Source organism: Trematomus bernacchii, unplaced genomic scaffold (assembly GCF_902827165.1).
Source record: "Trematomus bernacchii unplaced genomic scaffold, fTreBer1.1, whole genome shotgun sequence".
Taxonomy (NCBI): Eukaryota; Metazoa; Chordata; class Actinopteri; order Perciformes; family Nototheniidae; genus Trematomus; species Trematomus bernacchii.
In genome coordinates this window covers 3,352,902-3,379,958 of record NW_022987582.1, presented here as the reverse complement: position 1 = coordinate 3,379,958, position 27,057 = coordinate 3,352,902, and the positions used below count along the sequence as shown (strand labels likewise).

Sequence of the window (27,057 nt, the reverse complement as noted above, 5' to 3'; positions counted from 1 at the left end):
TCACCTGGGACCTGTCTAGGACAACTGGGTGCTGTGAACCTGTGAATACATCCATCAAATATAAGAACCGTTGACTGGATGTGATGCACTCTAACCCCTCTGGACTCCTGCATCTGGTCATATTACACTCACACAGAAACACACAAATAAACTCTCCCCCCCTCACCGCTGGGTTTCCTGTTGCAGCTGTGCGAGCTGGTGCAGGCGTCTCAGAGCCTTATCTTGCTTGCGCTGGTCCTTCCATGATTTTGAGGCCACGTTTCGAGCAAACTCCCTGTGCTTCAGTTCCTTCAGCCTCTGCAGGAAGTGGAAATGAAGCATGATAGAGGGAGGGACAGAAAAAGGATGTGAAGGGCACGAAGTAGCAAGGAGCATGAGAGTGGCACAAGAGAAGAGAAGAGACAGGGAGAGATTAGTTTTAGGAAGCTCCCTGCAGGCAGCTGTCTTTCAAACCACACATCAGTCAGCAGCATTTGCAGATGTTCTCATCCAAAGCTCATGTCCAATTAACTCCATTCAGCCTGGAAGAAAGCATATTTTCCCCGACACACAGCTTGAGACACAACCCAACTGGTGAAAAGCAGATTACAGACGCGGTTGAGATGAGTGACATAAGTGATTTAATGACGATGATGCTCTTGAAATTTCAAAAAGGTTCAACCCTTTCTCAATCATCACAGCTTGGTCTGAGAGACCATTTAATACAATGACATCTGCTCTTTAGCTGGAGCGTACCAAATACATTGATCTGCTACAAAGGATTTTCTACTTATCATTTGCAAAATACCCATTTAAGACACTGTAAAGGTCAAGGATTTTGGCTGGAAAACTGCTAGAACTGTGCCGAGTATTATTATTATTATTAGTAATACTTTTGTGTGTGTGTACAAATGCAAAACACATAATTCAAACACGCCATAGTGTGAGTGATTTTATTTTGAGCAAACTGGTTGGTCTTCACCCTGCATCATACTGTATAAAAACAATTAGCTCAATTTTTCTGTGAGTGTGAGACGAAGTGTCTATAGCCATAGGTGTGCCAATCCTCCCAGGGAAACAATGATTTACGCTTCTCTCCGGTTTCCTTTTCTGATACACTTTAATCCCTTCTTTATCCATGCTTGGCAGGTGTGTGTGTGTGCATGTTGGTGTGTTTCTATGTCTCTGTGTGTGTCTGAAAGGCTGAGGACGGACTAAGGAGTTTGAGGATAGCTGCAGTATGGAGTGTTACTATCCCTCCTATATGTCTGGTTTTACAGTCTGTCGCTTCACATTTGAGCTATAACTGAGTGTGCAATTTACCAGCTGTTTATAAAATCAGGATCTGTTGTTTATTTTATATATTTGTGAATTTATTCAGTAGTATAATTTGCAAAAGGATTACACCACTCTTACTTTAGATTATGTTACGCTAGTATCCACCCATACAGAGTGTATCAACACACACACACATCAGATTAGCCCCTTAGACATCAGATTTATTTATACACTCACTCTCTTTTACACCAAGATCTTATGCTGGAGCTGACAGTCGTCAGGTTAATCTCTGCTGAGTCTTACACAATCGCCTGTCTTTCTACATTATTGGTTGATGCTTAACATCCCACTGTCAGCTCACTGAATGCAGCATTCAGTATTTGCCTACGAAGCAGCACATGTGGGTTTGCATCAGCCAAACATACATGTCTTACAGTGTAGGTGCTAGTGTGTGTTTGTTAGTGTGCGATAAGGAGCTCCGAGGTGCTTTGATGCCACACTCATTCTATGGGAAATATTAATCATGTTCAAGCAGAAAGGCATACATAATGAACGACTGCGGACAGGAGCCAGGGAAGAGGAGGACGAAGGGGAGGGGGAAAGATCAGAGTCCTTGTACTGTAGCTGTCCTTGGCAATCACTGGGAGAGACAGAGAGAGCAGTCTATAATACATGGAATATATGAAGATGAATTCTTCCTCCTTCCTCTTGCATTCACAATCTGCCAGGTTATTGTTCTCTCTTAAAGAACGTGTCCCACTGCAGGCAAACCTGTAGCTATATTTAGAGCCAAACAAAATATTGCATGCAGAACCATTTTCTCTGAGAACACAGGGTAGAGATATTTCCGTTCCCCACTTTAAAGCGGATACTTTTGTCTTCAAAGATGATGTCATGTCCCAACAGCAGGGAGCAGTAATACTCCTGCTCCCCAACATGCCAGTCTAGCTATGTGCCGTGAAGCTCAATCCGTCTGTCAAAGCCCCGATCAATATTCCTTTAGATGTGTTAAGAAGTGCTCAGGCTGAGGCAACTATGGATAAGTCAGAGTTGATTCGTATCCACTAGGGCCTTAGAATGAGGAATGATGTATTCTTATGTAGGATATGAGAGGCCATGCTAATGGGCTGATTGCTCTTTATTTAAAAGGAAGTGTAATTCTCTTGTAATGAGCAATTTTCTGTAATCAGCAGTAAATGCTGATAAAGCACTGCATTCAGACATGTTTATCCCTGAATCGATGACAAGGAGAGGAGACAGAGCAAACGCAATCAGCTCCCATTCTCCAAAGCCAATACTCCTGCAGGGAAGCTGTCTTCAGCCTGAATTTCATCTCTTGTCTGCTCAGTAGGCAGTGTGTGCATGCATGTCCATATGTGTGTGTGTGTGTGTGTGTGTGTGTGTATGTGTGTGTGTGTGTGTGTGTGTGTGTTCCTACAATGCCTGTGGCTACTGTCAGCTCAGTGCCTCATGCAGCTCGTTTCATGTGCCCGCCGCTGGCTAAAACAAAGCATTAACATTGGCCTGCAGTTGCTACGATTCATTTACAAAGAACAATGACAGTGAAGGGACAGTCTTGTTTAATGTTTATTTCATGTTGCACCGCGTGGGCGTTTAGAAGTGGGAAGTGGCATGCCCTGGTTGAGTGATTGCTTGTGTTTTGCGGACAAGTGTGTACACAGGGAAGTGCATGTCTGTATGTTTTTGTGTGTGAGTGTATGCTTGGCAGAAAAACAGATAGCTGTAGGAGAGTGTGCTATCAGCAGAACCTTCAGCTTGTTAGTCCAAAGTGAAGGTTGAAAATGGATGTGAAAGCAGAACACAGGAGCAAACCTGCTTCCGGGCCTTTCCCTAATGGTCCATTGGTCCAAATTCTCATCTTGTCTAAACTGGAATCATAGAATCATACTTGAGCTATGACTAATAGCTCCATGTTTTATTTGGTACAGAATATCTATTTTTCTCTTTGGAGGAAGTACAAATTGAAGAATAAAGAGAATTGTGTAGTAGCATCCTTATGTACCAGTTACATATAAATGAAGTGCTGTCAATCTTAAATTAGAGAAACAAAAATCTTCCATTATTATACACTTGGGAAATAGCCAGATTGTATCTGGCTATTTCTAGTGCTCAAGTCAATTTTATTTACAGTACGTATTTATTTATTGTAACTATATTATTCACTTACTTGTTTAACTACATAGTACCAATATTTCCTCCCTTACTATTTTAAAAACATACTTAACATTGTTTTATCAACCTGATATGGTCTTACTTATCCTAATTCTATGAGAATGACTTTGCTATAATAGTTTAAAGGTGGGATTACATATGTTATACTTGTCTATATATAAGTCAGAAGGGGGGGAAAGGAAGTATATTTGACTTTGTAATTATAAATACTCTTAAAGGTGGGGTAGGTAATTTTGGAGAAACCAGCTCGAGATCGCTAGAATTTGAAAATACACAGCCGGAGAAAATCTGCCACTTCCTTACAGAGCCGCTCCTCCAACACACACGAATGCGCACATGACCAATGAGGGCACGAGATAAGCTTGTGCACAGATGGAAGGCTGACAGGCAGGTAGGCCATCCAGTTATTTTAGCCGGGCCGGCTAAAATGATTGGTCGTGCTTTTTACAGCGCTACAGCTTCCACAGATGACATTTTTTTATGGATTTTTTGTCAAAGCACTTAAGATATTCATTGCTATCGGGATGTTAAGAGCATTCCATGGAATATAACAAAAAGTGTATCTCGAGCCGGTTTCTCAAACTTACCTACCTTTAACTTATTTCTTAAGAAATAGTAATTAGTATGTTTCTAAAATGTTTGCTTGCATTTTAAATTTACTTTGATTACTCCGCCATCATTGTAACTACACTGTAAATCTGATAGATGTGGTTGGTAATAGATTGCTTATCTCATCTAAGTGTCAAGTCTCTTCAAATGAATTGTCATAACATGATAAACTGAACAGAAATTAGTGTCTGCCTGAAAAGTAGGCAAATGCCTACTTTTTTGTCAAAGCACTTAAGATATTCATTGCTATCGGGATGTTAAGAGCATTCCATGGAATATAACAAAAAGTGTATCTCGAGCCGGTTTCTCAAACTTACCTACCCCACCTTTAAAGCAGTTGGGTCTTTGAGACCCCAAAACTAAATTCAAAGTAAACTAAACATAAGGGTTGACACGTTCGTATTACTCTATATTGTGTATATTTATGTAGTAACTCTACTTTATAGTTTATATAATTCTGTTGAACTGCAGTTGGCTACACTGACCTAAATTGCCCTGTATTGATCAAAAAAAGTTTATTCTAATATATCAGCCAGTTAAAATCGAAATATAAAATTCAATTGCAGCACCACAGTGTGTGTGTAAGTACATTTTATGTGTGAGTATCTTCCTCGAGTTAAGCGGTTCCACCTCTGTGTGTGAGTTTGTGAGAGATGATGCAGTTTCCACACTCCTACTGTTACCTGTGGCGAAACTGTACCCTATGGGCAGATTGACATTGAAATGTAAAATAGCGTTCCGTCAACACGCGGTTGACAAACCGAAAAATCCATGACAAGAGATCATAAAAAAAAGTCTGCTTTTGTGCTGTTAAAAAGTATGTGTGTGTGTGTAGCTGCAGTGCCGGTGTAGCACATGAAGGCCTACCTGTTTGTGTGCATGGTCGTAGGAGTTGATGTGGTTGTCAAACTCCTGGTGTCTGAGGTACTGCTTGTCACACAGCTCACAGTAGAAAAGAGCCTTCAGATCCTCCACTGAGCAGCCCAAAGCTCTCTCTGCACACTCCTGGAGAAGGAGAGAGGCGTAGAGAACGAGTGAGTGCGTTGGAAAGATAGGGGGATAGAATTGAGAGGCAAAAACAGACAGAGACATTAAGGGTTAGAGGGGCAAAGATAGGAAGCAAGAGCAGTGGGGGGTGGGAGGATGGTTGAAAGAATGGCAGATTGTTAGCGATTTAGAGCAAATCTGCATCCCAGAGACATCAGCAGTAAGTAATAGCCTCTACATGTGCTCCGCATAAAACTGTTAAACGGCTTCCCATTAAAGTATGCTGCCTTTTCTGCTGCTGATGGCTGTTGGACAAAGGCACTGAATCCCTGTGTTCATGGCAACTTGAGCCGGGGGACACATTTAATGCAGCCAGTGTAATAGAAACCTGCGTATGTACTATAATGGCAAATAGTCTGAGTCTGACTGCAAATAAAGTGCCAATTGTAGCCGACAGACAGAAAAACAGAGCATCTGAAATGCAATGCACAACTTAGTCTTTTGTACTTTGGCTAAACTGTGCATGTGAAATTTCCGGACAAGAACACACACACACACACACACACACACCTATTAAGGCGTGTAAATAGAGCATGGATGGGCAAATACACACGCTCTACACAAATGGCTCATGGACCTTAGGGAAAGAAAAAATAAATCTGCATCCTCACATCAACCAGAGGACTTTTTTATTTATATATTTTGTTCCGAGGACATGCACTGTGTTGTGTACAATAGATGTGTGCTTGCATCTGTGTGTGTGCGCGCGTGTGTTCAGGGGTGTGTGTGCATTCATGCCATGCTCTGCAACAGAATGTAATTTCCCTGAGGCTGGGGGCTGCCAATAAACACTATTGAATTCTGTTCTACACTGACATGATGGGAATTTAATTTGAGGTTGTCACTTCTTTCTCTCACTCTCTATCCTCCTCTGCTTCTTTCCTTCCCTCTGTCCATCTCATGGCTTGTTGTCCCTCTCTTTGCCATCTCTTGTGTTGTCTCAGCCTTTTTCCCCGGTACTTCTCTAAATCGCTCTTTTCCTCCTTTCGCTTATCTCCTTATATCCCCTCTATTTGCCTTTTTTTCTCTGCGTTGCTCCTGTTCTGTTTGGTGAGCCCTGGGTCAGGCAGTGACAGAGTCTATTGGCCCCAATTTGCTTCCGTAATATGCCTGCACATAGGAACAGAGGTGAGAGGAAAGGAGAGGGAGGATAGCAACGCAGGAGAGAGGAGAAATAACCCTGCCTGCCCTCGCAGAAACACACAAACACACACACACACACACACACACACACACACACACACACACACACACACACACACACACACACACACACACACACACACACACACACACACACACACACACACACACACACACACACACACACACACACACACACACACACACACACACACACACACACGCATGCAGGGGAAATGTCCTTCCTTAACACTTTCCATCTAGCTTTGGGTGAAGAGGAGAAGAGGCTGAATGAACCATCAAGCTGTCAGGACTCCCATTTACTGAAATCAACAGAAAGGTAACTAATATACATTGATCCTGTGTTCCTCTTTGTGTGCGTGAGTGCATATGTGTGTGTGTGTGTGTGTGTGTGTGTGTGCGCGCCGCGGTATCGATCTGCCTTGCAGGCTTAAGTCACGACCAGGAAATGATCCAATCACCCCGAGCAGCTTTCGTTCGAGTGCTGCCAGGGTGATGAGATTGCGATAATGAATGATGCGAATTTGTCAACCTCTGGGCTTATGCATGGTTATATAGGAGCATGTGTACGTGTGCATGTCTCCATATACTCATTTGTGTGTACATGGGTGTATTTTTGTCTGCTCTTGGCTTTGTACCCTCTAGCCGTTTCTTCTCACCTCTCTGTGTTCTGTCAGGGTAATTATTTTGAAGAGGGAAAATGTTATACGCAAAGAGGGGTGTACGCACATGACAAAAGGTGTGACTGCATAAAAGCAGAAAATGTGTGTGTGTGAACTTAGGAGCGATTTATTTATGTCCAAGAAATCCTCACATGCCATTGTCCATTCTCCTCACACATCCTTCATTTGCCTTGAATGTATACGGCTCATATATTTTTTACTTTTATGTACCAACACAGTTACAGAATTATATTTATGGACAGACACAGACACATTTATGCATGCACGGTCACACACAGTCTGCCATCCTGATATACCCGTGCTAAATTAACCTAGACCTCAATTTACCTCACTATCATAAATCTGTTTGCAGAGAAAGCAACAGTGATATCCGCAGACCTGAACGGACAGTGATTGTTTGCATGATTATGTGTGTGAGTGTTTGTGCGAGGCTATGAATGTAAATTAGTTTTCATGCATTTTTTTTCTCTTTTCACTTATCGTCAATTTGTGGGGAAAGAGCCGTGTTATTCCTCTTCATAGCTGAAATTATACCACAAATAAGAGTTGTTATGAACCATAACCGGAGTTTCAGGCACACATACGCATGTAATTCAATATCTCGTGCTTTTGTGGAAATGAACAAGTCACGCTTAAAGTGTTTTACACACGGGGTGTGTCAGCGTTTGAAACTGTGTACACTGGAAAGTAATGATATAAAATGAATTCATGAGAAACTCTTCAGAAAAAAAAAAGAGTCTCTTGAGGAACCTCTGGGGGATTTGCAGATTAAAGCTGTGGAGGCAGTTCCCTGATGCAACCCCCCTGTCACTGCCATTTCCCCCATTCAAACTGCCCGTTTTTTTTAATGTCTAACTATTGCAGCATATAAAATAAAAACGGCACCATGGATTAGATGTGATACAGTCTTCACACTGTACAGAGACTTCAGATAAGCATAACTATAAGCTTTTCAGATGTTTTAGTCGGGTGTTCTTGACCTTCAAGACTGCTGATGGTGCGCAGAAAATCAGAGGCACCTTAGATAATATTCTTATCACTATCATAACTTAACTCTTACTAACACTCTGACAGTAAGCTGACTGCAGGTGGAACCTCAAGGACGGATAGAGACCGCATGTAGGGTTGAGGCAAGGTTTAAATTAGTATACAGTATTATGTGATACATATGTAACATCCACTTAAAGCAAGGTTAGGTTAGTAGTCAAGCATTTCCTGTCATCAGAACACACGGTGAAGTGGTTTAAGTGGTCATGAAATACAACACATTGGTCATAAATAAAACATACATGAATGAACAGACTGATTAAGAGCCGATGTTAACTTTATGTACAGTACATTTTGAATTATTTGCTATGATTCAATCAATACAAATAATGAATTGAAATAGTGTTCTGTATGGCCTACTGTACTTGGGCTTAATTGTTTCACTTGTCTCACCGGTCACATTCTTGCTGGTTGTAATTAAATATTGAACAGCATTTTCATGGATGGCTGCACTCATCCGAGAGACAGACAGTGTGAGGGAGGACTAACACACTGATATTCAGGTACAGTAACTCTGGCACTTCATTTTGTGAGCAGTTTACCTCCTTAATTTGATGTGTTTTCGAATAATGGGATGTTTGGATGGGACATAATGCACAGCGAGATCAACTATAGCCATGCCTAAACAAATTAGATGTCTCTGTGGGAGTAAAAAAAGGAATAAAAAGAGCAAAAACAACCTTATTAGAGCAAACAAGCATATGGTGAGATGACCCTCAACAAATTGATCTTTTCTCTTGTGCCTGTCTTTATGTTGTTATACGTAGGTGTGATGGCTGTTACTGTGACTACATGCGGTCTAGATGGTAAGTAATTGAATATCGTTTTTTTTTTTATTATTACATTCGCTGGCTTGGTCATACTGAGACGGAGCTGGTCAGTTGTGATCATTGTTAACAGCATGGCAATTAAGGTTTTAATTGCACTCTTGGTTCAGTATGAATTAAAAAAACCTATTCAAACTAGCAAAAGATAGGGCGAAAAAAGGCTCAGCATGCATAATAAATCCACAGAGAGAGAAAAAGAGAGCCCAGTAGCAACATAACTGGTGGTAACAGATTCTCTCTGTTCAAATATGATAACCGAAGAGAACCACTGCAGGGAAGAGAAAAAGTAAAAACTTAATGAATACGGCTTGCTTTGAGGAAACCATTGTTATGGTAATTGCAGTTGCAGAGCTGTTAAAAAACACAGGTCATACAAGGTCACATGCCAATAAGCATTATGTCTCTCAATGAACCCTTGAACTGCTCAGTATATGTCCATCATTATGTTGATAGATGTTTTCTACTTGTAATACACTTTCTCTCTTTGTTCCTGCATACTATCTATTTATTTTTTGACAAAGGTACAAAAAACATTCCAGCTCCGATCATTTACTCATGCTGCTTCTGTCAAGTATAGAGTTGATTTAATTACTAACAACAGCTAATAGGTGTTGCATTGACTTGTCTGTCAACTGTATTCATTCTTTTAGATCTCCATTATCTCAATTTTCAGATGTTGTAACTAGCAACAACATATGTAGATATAACCTTAAAGGAGCATTAAGTGTTCTCTCAATGCTGTAAGGTGGCTTTTCGCAAGGCAATATTAAGATAGTCCAAGGCCTCTCCAAAATATCAGGGCCATCTGTCTTTAGAATTTGTATTAAGATGGTAAAGTTTGGTATCTAATGATTGAAGTGTCCTCTCTTTTTCTGACTCTGAATTTTCTCTCTCTTTTTACCCTTTAAGAAGGAGAGGAGATGAGAGGAGACGAGATGAGAGGAGAGGAGACGATAGGAGAGGTGATGATAGGAGAGGAGAAGTCAGTAGATGAGAGGAGAGGAGACGAGATGAGGGGAGAGGAGACGATAGGAGAGGTGATGATAGGAGAGGAGAAGTCAGTAGATGAGAGGAGAGGAGACGAGATGAGGGGAGAGGAGACGATAGGAGAGGTGATGATAGGAGAGGAGAAGTCAGTAGATGAGAGGAGAGGAGACGAGATGAGAGAAGACGAGATGAGAGGAGATGAGCAGAGATGATATGAGAGGAGACGAGAGAAAAATGAAAGGAAAGGTGAGTGATTTAGAGACAAACTGGGAATATGAGACATTTATGAATTCAGAGAACTTGTAATTGCTACTGTGCCTTGTGAGAACATTTCAATAAACAATTCATAACTGTTTATCAAGCCCAATTAAGTCTTTAATTATCTTAAGCTATAATTATAACTCTAACTTGGCCACTGTAACAAATAGAAACAATTCCATGTGTCGTAAAAGATAATTCAGCAAGTCTGTTTGTCTCCCGCTCTGCCCTCCTCTCTAAAATATTCCTGGGATGTTCTCCAGTCAGACACATATGTATTAACACATGCACAAGTGGAGAGAGTCTGGCCTTGCCCTGTTGATTTATGCCCATTCGTCTGTAGCTAATGACAACTGACCTGAGGGCTAAGTCGCTTGTTACTGTAATGACCTGTAGATCTCTGCGACAGACACACTACTGCGCACACACACACACGCACACACACGCACAAACAATGACTGCCAGACAGGATAGCTGAGTGTTAATGAGCTGATATTTGTAGCCCTAATGCATCTCCCTTGACTGCCTTTATTATGCCTCTCTGGCCAGTACCCACCCATTTATTCAACGGATGTGTGTGCGTCTGCAAGTACATCCCAGTTTTTGTCTATTTTGAAACTGATAGTGTTTGTCTCTGTGTGTCTTTGGTTGCTTCAGATCATTAAAGCCAGTTAGAAGTATGGCCAAAACAAGCACATTGAACAACCATAGCCAAAACCGCAGATGTGTTTAATGACCATAGATAGAGTCAAAGTTTTTCTTTCAGCCAAAAGAACAGATGTGTTAGTACCAGTTAGCTACGTCATCGTACACACTGCCAGCAACTAGTTCACATGCTAAAATGACTCGCAATACAAGATTACCAGCATATACACAGAAAGTGTTTCCCATAGTGAGGGTCAGGTGTGTCGTGACTCATGTTTATTTGTATGCTATCTTAAGAAGCGGCTTCTACACTATGATTCACCAGCATTTGTCTCTTCCTTCCCTTTGTATCTTGGTCAATATATAACCAAATGTTATGTATCCCTCTGACCTTTTAAATTGAGCAGCATGCAAGACAAACAAACTGAATGAATAAATGATGAAGAGATTATATTTGCTAATTTGCCCTGTGCCCTTTGTTGTCTCGTGGAAATGAGTATTGCCTCTCCATGGATTTGTTCCTTACACTGACAGTCTGCATCCTTTGTCAAATATGTTTTGTTTACATTTAATCTGGTTTGCCACTTATAATTTCTCCACTTTGGGACAATGACTATTCTCTTGTAAATGGCATTTGAAATGGGACAATGACCAAGAGTTAAAGTGCCACCCTATAGCTTCATAGCCGGTACTCCAATGATTTAATATGGCAATTTCATGAAATTGGGAGGCTTGCAAGAAACAGACTTGGGGTGTTTCTCAATCGCGAGTAAAACTGCTCCAGAGCCACTATTTCAAGCATACTACGTCATCGAGTGCCGCCGAAGTACTGTTCCAATCTCCAGCATACTTGGAAATCTACCGAGCCCGGCGTACTCCGTTTGGAGAAATATCGAGGCTGCACATGAGTAGACTCCGCGGTCTTAAATCCCACAATGCTTTGCGCACGGACCAATTTCCCCCAAAATCTGTGGGCGGAAGATGTAAGGCGGGGCCTCTCATATGACGCACACCTGCCACTTGCTAGCGTGATTCCACTCTTTGGGTGTTTCTCAATCGCGAGTACGCTTGCTTGGTAGCACATGTCTGAGCGAGCATCTTGCATTCAGAAGCGAGTCAAGAATACTTCCTGGCATTACGGACAACGAAAGAGTGGAACACGCTAGCAAGTGTGCAGGTGTGCGTCATATGAGAGGCCCCGCCTTACATCTTCCGCCACAGATTTGGGGAAATTGGTCCGTGCGCAAAGCATTGTGGGGATTTAAGACCGCGGAGTCTACTCATGTGCAGGCCTCGATATTTCTTCTCCAACGGAGTACGCCGGGCTCGGTAGATTTCCAAGTATGCTGGAGATTGGAACAGTACTTCGGCGGGCACTCGATGACGTAGTATGCTTGAAAATAGTGGCTCTGAAGCAGCTTTACTCGCGATTGAGAAACACCCTTTGTTTTCCGAATGCCAGGAAGTATTCTTGCCTCGCTTCTGAAGCAAGATGCTCGGCAGACATGTGCTACCAAGCAAGCGTACTCGCGATTGAGAAACACCCTGGGTCATTATTGGTAGAGCAGAGGCTGAAATGTCCTGACTTGATTCCTAATTTCCCACAATGCCACCCAATAAGGTGCTCTCTATGATACTTCCTTCCCCGTATAATCCTAAATCTTTTAAACTCTATACACCCCTATTCGCAAACATGGCTTTCTGTTATTTGCTTAATGTTTCAGGTCCAATCAGTGATTACCTTGATGACACCATCAGGGTTTTCCTTATAATATATCTAGAGCCAAGACATTTTACAATTGTTGAGGATATGTAGGTGGATGGACATCAAATGACTGATTTGGTCGACTAAAAGGATCATTGCCCTGCTGCACTGTCCCCAAATGTACGATATAACAAATGTTTTACATTGTGCACTCAATATGAATGTTAACACACTCAGATACAATTAAAGGTTTAAGTCACTTTAAACTTGTAAACAAAGCACATCCAAATAAAAACAGTGTGGTACTGCCTAGAAAGTCACTGCAGTATGTGCACTCAGTTTTCAGTACTGTGTAAAAATAAACCTGCTCTTAAAAAATAGGCATCAATGCTGCTTATAGATTTTTCGAGCTAAAACACATATAAAAGAAAAGCCACAGGATACCCCCCTGCCCCCATGCACCGTGGGAGATATCACATCCAAATATAAAGGAAGGTAAAGAAATATGAAAGAAAGTTTTTCAAAAGCCTCAAAAATACTGTTCTGCTTTTGTCTGGGGCAACAGCAGGAAGCTTGAGGCATGAACAAATCATACCGGCCTCCTGTTGAAGTCATAAATCTATGATTAGTCACAAGGCCCGACCAAACGATCACTCAGAGAGCGATCAAAATGTAATTCGTTGTCCATCACAATGCAAGGCCAAAGAGCTCCTGTGCTGATCTGTCCACCCTCCGCCTTCCTTCCCTCTATCTCCTCCTTACACAGTCTATAATATCCTCCTTATTCAACAAGGCTCCGTTGTTTTCAAAGAGTTATTCATGCAATTTATCATTGATCAATTCTTTTCTCTGCCACATTTAAAATCTCCCCACCTCTCAACATCCTCGCCATCCTATCTCAATCTTTTTGTGTTCATGTCATTGTGATTACAGTGTGAGCTCAGCTTTTGGCTTGTGAGAAGTTAAACTGATTCAGTGGGGCAGAACATCGCTTTCAGACAAAAAAGAAAGCAGGGGACATCTTAAGAGATTTTATCCACTTGAACAAACATGACCCATAGTTTCTTTCCAGCTGTTTTGCGAATAAAATGTGTGTTGGGACTTGGGAGGAACAAGACCGTAGCACAAATGCATGAATGCGTGTATGCCAAATTCCTAAAATACCCTGCCGTTCTACAACTGTGGTCTCCTCTGTGTCTTTTAATGTATTTTTATGATCATACCCCTCACTCACTGTGCTCAGCAGAGACTTGCATTTGTTTCTTTGAAAAGACAAGGTTTATTTTCTCTTTCTCTTTGTGCACATTAAGGAATACATCATAAACCAATTACAGGAAGACAAAGGACAGTAGGTTTGAAGGATAGAGAGGTTAACTTTACTCTTAGTCTTTGAAATGTGTTACATATATCTTCAAAAGATATACGATGCTATGCTATGCAGTCTGTTTTCCCTGCACCTCTTTGATAATCTCTCCACAGCTCCCCTCACAGGTGAAGATGACATAAAAAGGGACTGGGATGGCTCGATAGCTAATCTGATTTCTTATCTTTCACCCTCTCCTCTCATTCCATTTGAGTTCAGATATTTGTTCTATTGTCTTCTTTCCTCTTTCATGCATTAAAAGCCCCTGTCAGGTATGTAGTATATCCTTTCATCTATGAGCCTTTCAGGCTTCTCTCCTCTCTTGCTAAATGTCAACTCCAGCATTAAATGATTACCTCTAACAGCTGGGAGAAAAATTGAATGATATGGACCATACACTCTTGACATTTCGATTGCAGACACAATTGAAAACCCTGCATGTATAACTAGATATAAAGTGTTGTTAAATTGGTGCACATCAAGCACACATAATGTACAGATTCTATCTGTCAGTCCAGACAAGGCGGCTGATTGACTGCCTCAAAGAGGATTGCGGCTCTGTAAAAGTGATCAAGCTGGGACTGTAATCTGTCAGAGTGTGATGATACAGATCAGAGTGGAAAACAAGTTAAGAAGATGAAGGTAATCAGTTTGGGAAGTGACAGATTTAAAGAACAGGATTAATATGATCGCAGATTACACACTGCATTTGTAACGCTCAGCTAATTCTCGCCAACTCAGAAACTTCCAGATGATTGGGAGGGGGAGTGCGGATGGCTGAGGGCGAGTGATGGGTTGCTGCTGTCGATGAATTGACGAATGATTGCTGTCTTTCAGGCATTTATGATTGCAGTTTCGTTGAAAGCTTTGAAGCACGGCTGAGCTTTTGTGTGTGTGTATGTCCGCTCTGTGAGGCTCATTGATATCAGGGGATGACATGAGAGTAGCCAATAGGAGTGAGTGATCTCTTTGGCACATTAGAGTATGAGTGCATGGATGGCTAATGATACAACAGACCAGAAGGCTGGAATTAACAGTTCGGTACGACATGATCGCAGCCATACATACAAACTCACTGAACTCTGTTGTGTGCGTCAGTCCGGCTTTGGAAAAGCTGTTTTGCTGTACTCAAAGATTGTGTAGCAGTTAAGACCCTATGCTGGCCGGGGATTGAAATCCCGCCAGGACTCTCTCTGCTTTCAACATCCTGCTTTACCTCCCTCCGTCTCTCGGTTCTCCTTTCTCCGTGTTTCCTCGCTATCATTCCCAACTTCTATCCAGCCCTCTGTATGGCTGCATTAGTATGTATGGCCGTGTAGCTCGGGGTTTAGAGGTTTATGTCTCCTAATAGACAGAGATTTGTCCTGTCACACCAACACCCACATACAGCTTAAAAAGAGAGACAGAGAGAAAATGACTCCCTCCACTCTGTGTGAAAGGGGAGAGAAAGAACATTTATGTTGCTGTCTTATCTCCAGAGAAAAAGGTTCCATTTCTGTACAGACAAATTATAAAGCATTCATTTGTGGCTTTCTCTTCCTTTCTCCCACGCTTTACCGGCTCCTTCTTTCCCCTTCTCCCGCTCTCCCACTGCCTCTCTCTCCCCCTTTCTCTCCCTCTTTCACTTGTCGTGATTGGATTAAGACCAAAGGAGCAGAGTGAGGAGATGAAGAAGGGATGAGAGCTTATTAAGCATGTGAGAGGTGAGATGACATAAGGCTTTGAGGGAAGAGATTGTGGAAGAGGTGTGTGTGTTTGACCATGTTTGCAAGTGTGTGCGTGTCAGAGGGGGTCTGCATGTACTGCACATTTCTGTATTTATGCTCGCGGAAGGTAGGGTGAGAAGAGGGAGGAAGTGAGGCGTTTAGCTGTGGAGCACTTTAATCAAGGGGCGAGCAATCCTGCATGACCCACTCTGTCATCCATTATTGATGCCTGCCTCAGCCAGGCTGATGAATCATTAAGCTACTCATCAGGCCTGGGAATTCTGCCTCCTCCTCGGCCGATGACACTCATTTACATAAATCACACGCTGCTATTTTTCACACGCTCGCACATAAACACAAACACACACCCACATGCAGGCACACACATAAAGTTCATTGATTTTTGGCTTGCTCTGTGAAGTGCATCGCTCTTTTAAAAGCCTTTCCAAAAACACACATTTTTGTCATACCTGGAAGTTAACTTGAGCTGCAAGGACAGAATTTATAACGGGGCTTATGCTGTTCACGGCAAGCACTTGGCAGCTGTAACACCTGCACACTCAGCGGTGAAAGACAATATGTTCCACATCCTCAGGACCTCACATTAAACTCGTTTCCTTTACTAGACGAAAGACGTTTTGCATATGTATTCCAAACACACACGCACACATACAAACACACAAACATAAACACACACAAACACAGAGCTAACTTTACATGGAGAAAAAAAGAGTTACGTTGAAGGACTGACAGAGAGAAACAAAAAGAGGCAGAGAGATCTTACGGAGTTTGTGTTCACTTCTTGCTTCTGGGCTTTATGGCAGAGGAAAAGTAGAGAATCTTAGGGAAATTGATGAATACCCATGGCATGCAGGCATACATGCACTCACAACATCCACCCACATGTTCCTTTTTATCTTTTTGGGGTTTCCTTTCCCCTCTTATCATCTCTGCTTTTCTGCTCTCCTGTCATCTCCTCTTCTCTTCTCTCCTTTCCCTCTTTTCCCTTGCTGCTGTCTCCATTTCTTCCCATTCAGTGTTGTGACTAATCCCGTACCACAGGGTAAGAATATACCTCACAGCAAGGGTAAGAAGGCCCCAACTCATGACTCATGCAGACACGCACAAACACAATCACACCAAACCTACATACACAAACAGACACACAGAGGAAACAGGCACCCTGCCCACATAAAGGAGGTAGCCAAGGCCTGGTGGCTGGAAGCTGGGGGCTGCTTGCAGACCACTGTGATCCTGCCATCCTGGCGGCGCGCAGCCAGGACATTTCTGCACAGCGCTAAGCTCAGCGCCTGGCATCTCCAATCTGCTAAACACAGAAATGCTGCTGTTCATGATAATTGTGGTGGGTTTTTGTCTGCATCATGGCTGATGTGAAAGCTGGTTGAGGCAAACAGCATGAATTATTAGTGTCTGCATCATGGCTTGCGCTGCTGGTGGAGGTAAGTCTGATATAATTTGATGCATTGTTACTGATGCATGACTGACCCTGTGCTATCAGAATGTCCTAGTAGGTCCTATCTGCTTTGATAAATAAACATGAGAGCACACCAGAATGAACAAACATGAGAGCACACACGGTGTTATTATAATACTACATGAATTTTTGCCCTGCTTGTGCTCGTTTTTTTTGGTTTGCCTTTCTGTATGTATAAGGACTTTGTACTGTGTTGCGCATGTAGAAGCAGTATATTCCCAGGCACACAGAGATATCATAACATAATAGCTCAATAATGCCCTTTTCATCTCTCTGAATCCTTGACCCTAACATTGACCTTTTCAGCACTTATTTTTCCCCCAGGGCTGTCTGTCCAAGGTCAAATGGAAAAGGTAAAAAGGTCAGGGGTAAGAGGCTGTAGCTGAGACAGCAGAAACATGAAAGCCTCCCAATGAGATCCATCAAAGCCCAACTGCTTGCACTGACATTATATCATATAATTATTGACTGAATAAGATTCTGAAGTGCCTCAATGTCAAAGATTTATTATAAAACCAAGTACCCTTGTGACAACAAAAAATAAATCCTCATTGTTTCTAGACAGTAGACATTCAAATGCCACTATAACCCACAAATTGCCAGGCAAACAAATGTATTAAAGTGCCCCTATCATGCTATTTGTAGGCAATAGCATAGGTCTCAGATATATACAAATATATTAAAAACATGTCTATGAAGTGTTTTGCTCAAAATACCAAACAGATCACCCATTCTAGCCATGCCTCATATCCCTCTATTTCACTTCCTGTTTCAAAAGTGCTGATTTGGGGTATAAAGCTTTAAAAAAAAATTATAAAAAAAAGGAGGGGGCTGAGCTCGTGCGGGACCCGGCAGCTACTGTCTAAACTAAATACTGCGGTGATGAAACGCCATATCATGGATTATCAAGGACTGTTTCTGAAACAGTATGGAGCTCAAAGGCTTTCTCTCTTGCCGGTTGTACCACAAGGTGAGTTCCTTTTTATTTCCTGCTTCTTCACACACATGCTCTGTGCAGTACAGGTTAGCTCTGAGTGTTAGCGATGCTAATGTAAACACCGACCATATTACGTCCAAAACAGTCGGGCATTGTTTCTGATAGCAACGTTTCTGATAGGGCCGTGGGTGTAAAGCCAGCCTACATTTCCGATATTACGTCATATCGGACGCAAATCTGGATCAGCTCCGTTGTAGCCCCGTTTTTAGAGATTTGGGTACAGAGGAAAAGAGAGAGGGTTTTATTTTCTGACGCTGCCTGAGTTCCCTGACACACCAGGGACACATATTTATGTATAAAAGACGTACAAAAGTGCATTTTGCATGATAGGTCCCCTTTACAGTATATTAGGTTTCAAATCATTATCTCAGTTTCTCTCTATCACTTGAAGCCTTCTGCGTTAGTGTATCGGTGTATTTAGCAGCAGAACAGCCTATTCTGTGCAATCCCGAACATGAAAGCTTTGATCCTATGTCAACAATTTATGCATTAAAATTCCTCCGCCACTTTGATCTATAAATGCAACATGCCTCTCGACTTCTTTCAGTCGTAGTTATAATCATACATTTGGCCTTACTCGCATGAAAAGTGGGAAGAAATTATGCTCTGAACATCAAGCTGAGGATGAAATCCGAGTTTCTTTATTCAGAAGGAGGCCCTTCGGTCTCTGCTAGGCCGGGAATCATTCCTGGGCTTCTGCTCAACCATGAGGTGCTGGTTCACAGCCTCTCTTTCAGTGAGTCATCTCCTCCAGAGAAGAGATAATTAATTTGTCTGAGCTGCTCTTAACCCCGGCCCGGTGTGTCAGCGGTGGAGACACACACAGGCATTCAAGCACACAGGTGCAAATATGTGTAACGTGCACACCCACATGTGCATGCAGGCACATACAGTACGCACTGGGATTTAATGGAGCTATAATTGTATCCCCACATCTGTTCCTACAGTAGCACAGAAGCATACATCCAGGTAGAGCAGCAGAATAAGAAGCAGCCAGCTTGCAGGTTATTGAAGAACAGAAATACTGACCAGCAAATAAAGCACGTCCTCTCTTTTCTTTCATTCCTTCAAGGATTTTTCTGCAATATTGCTACTGCAATAAAACCTCTGTTGCCTGAACACACACATTCCTATATGGGGATACTGTACACCCACACACACACACACACACACACACACACACACACACACACACACACACACACACACACACACAAAGATTCAAAGGCCTAAACAGTTGAACCATTGACCTGCTAAAAAATGAATGGGCTGGAGAGATGAGACGAAAAGCAATAGGAGAGGGAGATAAAAGGAGTGTCAGGGAGGGAGGGGAGTGGGGGGCGGTGTGGAGCAAAGGTAGCGCCTAGAGAAATGGATGGAGGAAGAGACAGACAGGCAGTGGCAAATGATTAAAAGAAGGCAGAGACAGAGGATGCAGAGTCCAGGAAAATAAAAACCAAACCTTGAATGAGACATGACATTCTAATGAAACGCTTTCATCTCTTTACCCAACACCTTTCGTCTTGCTATCCGCCATTTTTTTGGGAGGGGGGGGAACATGATATTCGTTTTGTAACTATGATTGAGGTTTCTGTGCAAATCATCTTGATTTGAGCGTGTCTTTCAGTTTCTACCTGTGCTGCTTTTCCAGATGGTGCATCAAATATCCTCTAATTATCAAACACTCACTAATTGTATGTGAGTGTGTGTGTTTACGTGCTGGTGTGTCTCCAGGTAATTATCTAATGCTGCGATCACTAATGACCACACAGACAAACATCTGTCCCGAGGTAATATACAAAATGAGAGGTTGGCCATCTGTTGTGTCCGCTTGCCACATGCAGCGGTGTATGATAACTTGAGTGTCAAACACAACATACATAGCATTTAACACCAGAATGCACTTTACAAACATTATGATGAACATGTTAAATCAACAGAAGCAGACAAACGATTATGGAACACTCTCAGCCTACACTACTCTTCAAATGTGCTCACACACACCCACTCAGAGCTCATACAGGTCAGCTTTGCAGCACAGACGTGCATGTTTTTATACCGCGGTAGCCGATTTTAGCTCTCAGGCATCAGACCCAAACACAAATAAATAAATGCTTCCAATTCATAATATAGGTTCTCAACAGAACTTTAAGTCTAAATGAAAGGGTGTAAATGTGCGAAAACGCAAGTCCTCTGTGGAAACATCCTCCATTATTTGATTGATACAATTTGTAACTTGAAATCCTGCAATTCAGGGTTGTTTGTAAGCAGCAGGTCAAAACACACAGATTAAGAGTGAGTCAGTTGTCATTAAATTGAATAAAGATCATCTTCATCACAGAGGTGAACAAGCACTAGCGAGCACACTCGAGCAGAAGCACAGCTATGCAGAGATGAATGCGCTCGTATCACATCCCGCGACTCCCTCTTGTCCATCTGTCCTGAGGGCGTGCTGCGCTGTTGTTCAGAGACTGGCAGGTTATGTCACCTCAAACAACGGGTTCATTTACAAGTTATATAACCCAGCACAGATAAACAGGGAGGAAACTGAGCTGGTAAAATAGAAAAGAGACAACGATCAACGTAAGCTGAAAATAAGTTTTGAAAAGTCAGAAAATACTCAGGCAACAGGGTAGAGATATCCTCTGGGGAACCCTGCTGGTTATCAAGTAGATATTATGCTATAAAGGACTGATGGATTAATTAGCTAAATGAAATGTCAATAAAGGCTTTAGAGAGTGTTCAAATCAATGCCAACTGTCTGACTCTCCCCCTTTACCCTCCTCTTTCTCGTCATCCTATCTCACCCATCCGTCCCAATTATCCCCCCTTCTCCCCAACACACACCCAAGCACACACTCTATCCGGAGTGTTGAGTGTAAACTGTGATGAAAGACATTAGCGGTGATCAGTGGGAGCACTTTGCAGTGGTCAGCAGGAATGGTCCAGTCATACAGGACTTTAGTATTCAGCAGCACTCACCTGCTCACTCTCAAACGGTTCCACTAGGGCCTGATGGCTGACTCAGTGTGTGCCTGTGTGTGTGCCTGTGTGTGTGCGTGTGCGTGTGTGTGCGTGTGTGTGTGCCTCCACATTACACTCTACGAATGATTTTGAGGGACTGCAGCATCAGGGGCGTTGACTCTTAAATAGCTTTTCTGACGATCTAAGACTCAATAACTCTAGAGCAGCTTTTAAGCCTGTGTCGCAAACACCTTTTTTATCCAAAACTAACATTTAACATTTAACTTTCTTTCTGAAATGAGTTGAACTCCATAAATGTCAAGATGCTATAACCAGCTTGTTGGTCCCCCGGGAGTTCTTTGATGGTGAGTGTGTTTCACTTATTATTATGATCATCATTAACAGCGCACAATGATTCCTTGGTATCGCATTTATAGCATGAGCCAACTGGCAAGCCAAATGGTGAGCCAGTTGGCTCATCTCACCTCTGTCCCCTCATGATGGCTTAATATCTGCAGCTAAGTACTTGACTCAATCCAAACATGGCCGTGTTTTTGTGCTGCTAAATACTTGTTTCAAGATAATTGTTCAGGGCATATGTTTAAATGCCACCTCATTTACATAAACACTGTTCAGCTCCCTGCGGAATCAATGAAAACACAAGGGTGCAAATGCGGTGCCACACACACACACAGCGGCACATTCACACTCACTTTGACACTGCTGTATGGCCTGCGATTCATCTGTTTTGTGGAATGGCAGTGAAATATACATCAAAGTGGTCCTCAGAAGATGTGCTAAGTATGCACACACAAGGCTATAATATTCACAGAGGGAGGCGTTTGGAGACAGAGGAAAGTGGATCGGAGGTTTTCTGGACATGGGACAGCAATGAATACTCAGTTTGGATCTGTTTGTATGAAGTATGATGCATTAAAGGTCTCCTTTCATGCAAAATGCTCTTTTTTATGTCTTGTATATAAATATGCGTCCCCGGTGTGTCAGGGAACTCACAAAGTGTCAGAAAACAAAACCCTCTCTCTTTTCCTCCAAACCCAAATGTCTAAACACGGGGGTACCACGGAGGTGATCCAGATTTGCTGCCGATATGACGTAATATCGGAAATGTTGACTGGCTTTGCACCCGCGGCCCTATAAGTAACGTAATATGGTCTTTGTTTACATTAGCAAGCATCGCTAACAGAGCTAACCTGTACTGGAGAGAGTATGTGTAAAAAAGCTAAGGACCCAGAATCAGCACTTCTCTAACAGGGCTAAAATAGAGGGGTATGAGGGATGGCTAGAATGGGTGATCTGTTTGGTATTTTGAGCAAAACACATGTTTTGATATATTTTGATATATGTGAGACCCATAATATATGCATAAAAATAGCATGATAGGAGATCTTTAAGGCTGAACCTGTCCTCTCTGCACTCTCCTGTCGTCTCTCTCCCTATGCTGAATCCAAGAAGAAAATACATGTGAATGAGAGTTGGAAGAATGACCCACCAATGGTGATGAAGCACTAATATACATACGGGAACACAAATTGAAACACGTCCGAGAGACGTTTAACAATGAATAATTAGTGATGATGAAGTAGTAATGAGTAAAATCTTAATCAAGACATACCACAGAACTCCAGAGGGAAGCTAACCAAACAACAAAGCACAGCACTCTTAACAAACACGGGAGATTTGTTGTGGAGGGAAAAAGGAGGCTGTGAGTCTAGACGTCTGTTCTTTACCACTCCTAAGCACCCACTGTTTTCGTAATGCTGCAACGCCTTATCAAAGAGAAGACGCAAAAAGATACCCCTGACAAATCCCAGTTGTGATATCCTTTGTACTCCCCTGATCTCAGCTAAATCAAAGAGCAACTAGCTGTTGTTCTGGCTGGCGCCGCGTCCTCTACAACAGAACGGACAGGAGTGAAACATTTTGCTCAGCATGTCTCACAGTCTTGACGAGATGTGCTCAACTCCCCCGCTCTTGGATGAAGGACTTTTTTTTCATCTAACACAAGAGGTCACTTTTGATACTTGACCACAAGTGCTGCCTGTTTATCATGCTGACAGGCCCATAAATTGGCCCATGTCTAAACTAATATAGATAAATCTGAAAAGCACATCTTTTTTTTTCCCGACCTTCAATACATACTTAGCCAGCGTTTTCCAGTATCTAAAGCTTACCACATGTAGATCCATCTTTATTATTTAGGTCATGGAGTTGGAGGTGAATGAGGTCCGTCCTATCATGAATGACACTTGTTATGGAAAGCTTGCAGTATGGAGGGAAAAATACATACTCAACATTTCTATTTCTATTTTACTTTCCCTTGTCTAATACCTTGAAGCTGATATGGATTGAATGTTTTGATCAGGGACACTTCAGCAGAGGGCAGGCTAGGATCTGGATATTTTTGTTAAAAGCGAATCTTCTGAATCACCGCTGTCCATGATGTTGCTTGAATTGTTTAGATTTTTTTCACTAACACTTGCGCGCACCATCAAGCTATTCCCTGCTTGTATAAAAAAATTATACATGAGACCATTCAGAACTTAAAGGTAGGGTAGGTAATTTTGGAGAAACCAGCTCGAGTGCGCTAGAATTTGAAAATACACAGCCGGAAAATATCTGCCACTTCCTTACAGAGCCCCTCCTCCAACACACACGAACGCGCACATGACCAATGAGGGCACGAGATAAGTTTGTGCACAGATGGAAGGCTGACAGGCAGGTAGGCCATCCAGTTATTTCAGCCGGGCCGGCTAAAATGATTGGTCGTGCTTTTTACAGTATTACGGCTTCCACAGATGACATTTTTTAATGGATTTTTTGTCAAAGCACTTAAGATATTCATTGCTATCGGGATGTTAAGAGCATTCCATGGAATATAACAAAAAGTGTATCTCGAGCCGGTTTCTCAAACTTACCTACCTTTAACTTATTTCTTAAGAAATAGTAATTAGTATGTTTCTAAAATGTTTGCTTGCATTTTAAATGTACTTTGATTAGATACTCCGCCATCATTGTAACTACACTGTAAATCTGATAGATGTGGTTGGTAATAGATTGCTTATCTCATCTAAGTGTCAAGTCTCTTCAAATGAATTGTCATAACATGATAAACTGAACAGAAATTAGTGTCTGCCTGAAAAGTAGGCAAATGCCTTCATCGGTCTAAGATATGGATGTGTTTTAGACAGTACACTTCAAGAGCATCCAAATTAGACTTTTTATGACAAATTGGACATGCTTCTGAGACAAGACTAAACTTGTTGCAGGCGCAATAACAAATCAACTTTTGATTCTACACAGAAATGAAGGGGGCTCTGAGACCGATGATTCACATTATAACAAATTAGAAGGGGATCCCTAATTTGTAGACATGTTGATTTATGCATACTGTATAGAGTGTGTGCAGTAATTATATATTTTACTGGTATTTTTGTATTCCATCTGGAAACAATGTGTGTATTTAACATCTGCAAAAGTTCCAATGCCTATATATTTTTTAATATGACTCTTTGCATCTCTGCCAGCCTGACTGTGTCTGCGCAAAACTGTTCGCTCATTCCCATCACATAGTGAGCGCAGGCCGAACATGACAGACTGGTAATGACTTGAGTATGAACACGCGCACACACACTCACATAGACACACTCATACACACATACCAGCTGCTCCTTTCCTCCTTTCTCATCAAACTTGTCATCAGCTCTGCCAGTTTGTCTCGTCTCACATTAAGAGCTCATGAATAATGTGTGATTACCAGAGACCCTCCAAGCAGCTCCTGAATCTACACACACACACACAAACACACACTAATTCACAAAGTCCAACATATCATGTTCATATTTACATCTACTGTCATTTGCCCTGCTACTCCCTTTTTTATTCTCTCTCTCTCTCTCTCTCTCTCTCTCTCTCTCTCTCTCTCTCTCTCTCTCTCTCTCTCTCTCTCTCTCTCTCTTTGTCATACACTGTTTCTTTGTCTCTGCAAGTGCACAGACACAAAAATACACAGGTATTAAGTGTACACAAACTGAAAGCCAGTTTGGTGGCTCAAAGGAACCACAGGCACCAGGGAAAGGTTAGGGAGTTACCCCACCACGCTAGGCAGGTCTCTCCCGCACCACACACACACACACCACACACACACACACACCACAACACACACACACACACACACACACACACACACACACACACACACACACACACACACACACACACACACACACACACACACACACACACACACACACACACACACACACACACACGCACCCCCACACACACACAACAAATACTCCCCAGGTAATTTGTGCTATATTCGGCTGGGCGACTCATCTCCTCCTGAAATCACTAATGTAATTTGATTCGTTTAATTCCCATAGCCGTGAGAAGGAGAAGAAGGCATGGGGGGACAATTGCTTCATGGTTGGATACCCAATTTCTCCTCTGTTTAAAATATCCACATCTAACTGTCTCCAAAATATAAATCTTTCCTTCATGGCTCAGGAAAAGAAAAGGATCACAACTTGTAAAAATATCCACCTCTTTTATCCGCCTCCTCAGTAGATGACAGTGCCACTGGGGCTGCTATAGGCTGTTGTTTTCTTATATCCTGCACACAGTGTTTACACACTTACAAACACTCTTTTGGTCTTCCCATACTTGTGAGAAACATCCTATTACAACATCATGTGATGAATAAGTCACAAGAAAAAGTAAATACAAGTGGCAGCAATTAGCTCGAGCTCAATGAAGGACTCAAACTATTTCTAAACTACACACACACACACACACACACACACACACACACACACACACACACACACACACACACACACACACACACACACACACACACCTAGGTGAATCTATCAAGACCTGCGTGTTTTCCTACCGGGGAATCACTGGCTGCGGTTGGACACAGCGGTCCTCTGAAGACTCCCTTAACGCGCCGAAAGTGTCCATTGCTCAGGTGTGTGGAGCTGATAACCAGGTAGTAACATGCACTGCCCGCCATCCCAGGGGCCTCGCGGGGCTTTGGGCTCATATACGATGGTCCCTCTTTCTCTGCGTCGGGTCCTCGTGTCGGCAGTGTCCCGGATGTCCTCAAAGTAGTGTCCTGCACGGATGTTGTGCAGGAGCCGCTGCAACGGTGGAAGTCTCACTCCTGTCCTTTATTGGGAAGTCGGTGGCTGCATTTAAAAAAGAAGACAATGTGTAAAGTGGGAGAAGACATGCCTGCTTATGTGATGTGCGTGCGACTGAGAGAGAGTGAACTAAAAACTAACAGAGAAAACAGAGACAGTCTGAGAGACAGGAATGTTATACTGACCGAGTTGTGTCGCTGGAGTCTGCGCTTGGCATGCTGTCGTCGGTCGGGCTCAGATAAATGAAAGAGCGCCTGTGGAGTGCCAGAGGAGGAGAGGAATTCATCCAATCTCTGTTTCACGCACTCTCTCACCTTCCCCCCCCTCTCCGTGGCTCACCCTGCTCTCCCCTCTTTCTTTTTCTGTCTTTTTCCCAGTCCACTGGTCCAGTCTGTAAAGTGTGTGCAGCCTGAGCCAAGCAGCAGCGACAGCAGCGGCAGCAGCAGCACCCCAATTGGGCTTCTCAGCGAAGACAGCCGGAGCAGGCACTCTCGCAGGTGCGTCTCTGCTTTACGTCGAAGAGGAAAGAAAGGGGGAACATCTGAACCCCTTTCTCTCCCTATTTTCACGATAGAGGTTTAAAATCACCCGTCTAGTGAATATACTATTCCAGCGGTTCGAGGTGGAAGAGACGGTCCATTCACCCAGAGCAGTCATGTAGTTATTATTGGGCTGCGCAGGCTGAAGTGGTTCAGCTTCCTTCTCAAGGAACACACACACACACACACACACACACACACACACACACACACACACACACACACACACACACACACACACACACACACACACACACACACACACACACACACACACACACACACACACACACACACACACACACACACACACTTGCTCACCCCCCTTCTCTCTCTGCACCGGACCATATTCTGTGTGTGTTGCCTACAATATGCAGCCCTAGCCCATGCGTGTGTCTTGGAT

The 27,057-nt window shown here is 42.6% G+C and overlaps 1 protein-coding gene across 1 annotated transcript in view; it reads right to left on the bottom strand.

The window, feature by feature from the left end:
• The window catches only part of LOC117480234 (G patch domain-containing protein 8), a 32,158-nt gene extending 5,469 nt beyond the window's left edge, over nt 1-26,689 (bottom strand). The window contains exons 1-4 of the mRNA XM_034127481.1: nt 26,301-26,689; nt 25,863-26,160; nt 4,927-5,064; nt 167-297 (exon numbers count right to left, since the gene is read on the bottom strand). Coding sequence (XP_033983372.1) covers nt 167-297; nt 4,927-5,064; nt 25,863-26,015 — 422 coding nt within the window. The 5' untranslated portion in view covers nt 26,016-26,160; nt 26,301-26,689. The remainder of the gene's footprint in view (nt 1-166; nt 298-4,926; nt 5,065-25,862; nt 26,161-26,300) is intronic.
• Between the last annotated feature and the right edge of the window lie 368 nt (nt 26,690-27,057).